The 3,388-nt window shown below is 44.9% G+C and overlaps 1 protein-coding gene across 10 annotated transcripts; it reads left to right on the top strand.

The window, feature by feature from the left end:
• The first annotated feature begins 605 nt into the window (after positions 1 to 605).
• Positions 606 to 2,974, top strand: LOC136532834 (uncharacterized). 10 transcript variants are annotated; one of them, XR_010778330.1, is made up of 5 exons: positions 606 to 1,064; positions 1,475 to 1,822; positions 1,937 to 2,005; positions 2,084 to 2,148; positions 2,452 to 2,974. XR_010778330.1 is itself a non-coding variant. In XM_066525411.1 (4 exons), exons 1-4 carry the CDS (start codon positions 738 to 740, stop codon positions 2,744 to 2,746), a joined length of 756 nt encoding a protein of 251 aa, XP_066381508.1. In that variant the 5' UTR covers positions 606 to 737; the 3' UTR covers positions 2,747 to 2,974. The 10 variants fall into 10 exon arrangements, 1 of the variants encoding a protein (XP_066381508.1); XR_010778328.1 differs by having other exon boundaries at positions 1,475 to 1,698; positions 1,778 to 1,822; positions 1,937 to 2,974; XR_010778331.1 differs by having other exon boundaries at positions 1,475 to 2,005; positions 2,520 to 2,974.
• Positions 2,975 to 3,388: the final 414 nt, after the last annotated feature.

Here is a 3,388-nt window from a genome sequence, read left to right as displayed (position 1 = left end):
TCTCTTCTACTAGTTTCATGCAGAAAGTTCAGATCTGCTGATGTGGCGTCCTATTAAATGTGCATGACACACCTCATGAAACTCCATTGAGAATGGCCTAAAGGCAAAATTAAAAAAACACCTTAATTACATATGACAATTGAAGGCGTTTTGTCAAAAGTGCCTTAGTAACCTGCAACTATTTGAGGCATTCTTCCAAAAACGCCTTTAAAACTCACGGCAGATTTCCGCGCGTGCGCCCCGCCAAGGCCTGGCGCGCTGGAGCGTGGCCTCCACTGATTTGCAAAAAAGTCCTCCATGTTTTATAAAATAAACCCGCAGTCCATCCAAGAAAGTTCGCATAGTATATACGCGTTCAAAAATAGCAGCCTGTTCGGGAGGCCGTATCGTATCGTGGATTATTTACTGCTGGCTAGTTTAGTGTGAAAGAAAAACACTGTTCTCGACTTGAAATTTACGATTATTTACGAGCAAGCGAACATGTACTCTATTTCAACGTGAAGAAGAAAAAAAATAAGCAACCTTGTCATTTTTCAGAAAACTCCCCGAACGTGAATTTGCGGACCTCCTCCCGACCCCGACCCCCGACTCCTCTCATTCGTCTCCCTCCTCCTCCTCCTCCTCCTCCTCCTCTCTCTCTCTCTCTCTCTCTCTCTCTCTCTCTCCCCCCTCCCGCCGCCACGGCCGCCGCCGCCCTTCACGTCCCCGCTGCCAACCCACGCTGCTGCTCACCGCACATGTTTCCCACGCCGCCGTCGCTCAGTCGTGGGGAGCCGCGCGAGGTCGGTGGCATTCGGCGGCGCAACGGCGGGGGAGTCACGCGTCGCCGTTGCGGAGATAGGTCGGAACTCGCTGGCCTCCTTGGCACTCAGCCTCGTTGCCCACGACACTACACCCTCATAAGAAGGCAGCCGGGCTCCCAATTTGTGATGGGAAGCGGCTGCTCGCCTTCCCCCAGATCCGGCCGACACCTTCTCCGTCAGATCCGGCACGGTGGTGATGACGGCTGCTTCCTTGCCCACGGGGAAGTTTTGTACCGCGTTCGTCTTGAACTCTTCGGCCAGGTAAGCATTACATGTTGGGTGCCCCCGGTCCATCCATCCATCCCTCTTCACCCCGATCTACAGGTTCATGTGATTGTGTCTACATACTACTATACATTTCTAAATGTTTTGGCATGTTTGTTATTCAGATTCAATAGTACCATGATGCTATCATCTTAATTTTTATTTTTGTTCTTGAGTGTAGAGTTGTGTTCTAAATTTGGTCTTTGTTGACACATTTATGTACCTTGTGTATGTCGACATTCCAATTGAATGGAAGGGCAAATTAATCAGATGTGCTACTCAACCTGTGTAGTTATTTACTCTTACATGCCAGCTGCTGCATGATCCATACTAAGCATGTAGCCTTTTTTTGCTAAATGACTTCCTCAATTAGATTATAAATTTATATTTTGGGTTGAGTTTTTCAGTTGTACCTCTGGTGGCTTGCCGAGCACTGGACATCGTCCACATTGATGAGCTGCATGTCTTCCTATATGCCGATAGTTAGATGCTGTTGTTGGCAGCAATAACGTGACGTCGTGGATGCTTGACCATGCGGCAAGGCTGCCCCGGCAACTCATTGCTGAGGATGGTGTCTGCCTTGTCGAGATCCACAAGCTTATGATTATCTTGTGATAACCAGATCTCCTGGGTATTTAAATTGGATAGTTCTTTATGCTTTTGAGAAATATCTTGGTCTCATTGAACTATTTGGGATTTTTAAAATGCAGTGATAGTGGGTGGACAAATAGCTGATCTGCATAATCCTCTTATTGGTGCTCTTTTTTCTCAGATTTTTTTGTTTTGCCATGTCTTTCTTCTCTATGTTCTGATTTTTCTCAGTTTTTTTTTTTGTTTTTTCATGTTTTCCTGTGTTGTTTGTTTTCAAGACCAAAGAGCAGATGGAGATGAAGATGATGCTGCAGCAGATGGCGTGCAAGCAGAGGGTCTTTCAAATGGTGATTTTCAGTTTCCTGTATTAATCCTCCTACTGTGAATGATCTTTTTTTTTTTGTTCCATGTCATGGGTGATATAGATGGAAGAACAGAAGGAGTGCAAGCACATGCTGCGATGGCCTGCAAGGTGCAGCAACAGATGGAGGTTGGTTTCATTCCACATATGCCTCTGTTTAGGTTCAGAGTAGACAGTTCAATCCATTGTATTACGATCAATAGTAAGCATATGTTAGCTAGAATCCAGTTTCAGTTCTGTCCATTGCATGGCTTCAGGTTTCAGATTTCAGTGTATTATCAGGTAGCATTCAGGTTTCTGTGAACTTGGTAGTCTTCAGGTTTCAGTTAACTGTGAACTTTGGTAGTCTTCAGGTGCTTCAGTTAACTGTGCATTCTATTATTCAGCCTGGATTGTCTGTTGGTAGTCTTCAGGCTTCAGTTAACTGTGCAGATTGAACATGTTGTTTGTTGCACGTACACATCATCGTCGTCGTCCTGGCTATCCATCACATGCACCAGCGTGGCAGCGTGGCGTGGTGACTCAGCTGTCACCCTGCGTTGCCGCTGTTGTCTGCCCTCACCAGCCGCGCATGCTGCAGCCCCAGCGGACACCGCTTCTCACAACTATCACCGTCAAATCAGACGTGCACCATGTGCGTTCTGAAGCCAGCGAGGGGAAGAGGGGATGGACGCACGCACTGAAGCCTGAAGACACAGGCGGAGGGAGACTGATGAAGCCAAAATGAACAAGCATGACAGCGTGAGACAGGAAAGGTGAGAGATGCTGAGTTTCTATGAAAATATTTTTTTGAATGGTCCGGCGTGTATATGGAAACCACGTGATGATTTATGGGCTCAGACTGTCCTGAGATTGCATGTCAACATATCAGTGAATGATTGAGCGTTAACCAAATCAAATTATCTTATGTTTTCTTCATTTTATCGTCGTTAAGATTTTCTACATGCTTTTCTATTGCGCATAATCTTTGTTTTTTTTTGAAAGATTGCACATAATCTTTATAGAATGATTGGGTACTAATGAATCTACATTTATATTGATTGTTTCCAATTATTTTTCGATGAATACGCATATCTTTCCAAAAAATTTATTGCATATCCCGCAGCAACGCACGGGGTGTTATTAGTAATATGTATGGCACAGGGCGGAGAAATAGAAATGGATCGGAAGTTACTAACGGAGGTGAAATTATTCTTTTTATGATAAGCGGCGTTGGAATTTGGACGCCAACAGACAACAAATAGATGCGGAAATTATCAGGTTGTGCCAAGCCTTTATGGCACATGACATGTACAGTGGTTCACATAAGAATAACTTCAGTACATAACGTTCGTTTTAGGCAGCAAGGCAAATGGATATACTAAGAAAC

Source organism: Miscanthus floridulus, unplaced genomic scaffold, assembly GCF_019320115.1.
Source record: "Miscanthus floridulus cultivar M001 unplaced genomic scaffold, ASM1932011v1 fs_723_1_2, whole genome shotgun sequence".
Taxonomy (NCBI): Eukaryota; Viridiplantae; Streptophyta; class Magnoliopsida; order Poales; family Poaceae; genus Miscanthus; species Miscanthus floridulus.
The sequence above is the reverse complement of the archived record's forward strand: the minus strand, read 5'-3'. Positions and strand labels throughout refer to the sequence as shown.

Coding starts and splice junctions, on each gene's coding strand:
- LOC136532834 (XM_066525411.1), top strand. CDS start 738: ATGTTTCCCACGCCGCCGTCGCTCAGTCGTGGGGAGCCGCGCGAGGTC. Junction 1,065..1,936: donor GTCTTGAACTCTTCGGCCAG/GTAAGCATTACA, acceptor TTTGTTTTCAAG/ACCAAAGAGCAGATGGAGAT. Junction 2,149..2,451: donor AGGTGCAGCAACAGATGGAG/GTTGGTTTCATT, acceptor TTAACTGTGCAG/ATTGAACATGTTGTTTGTTG.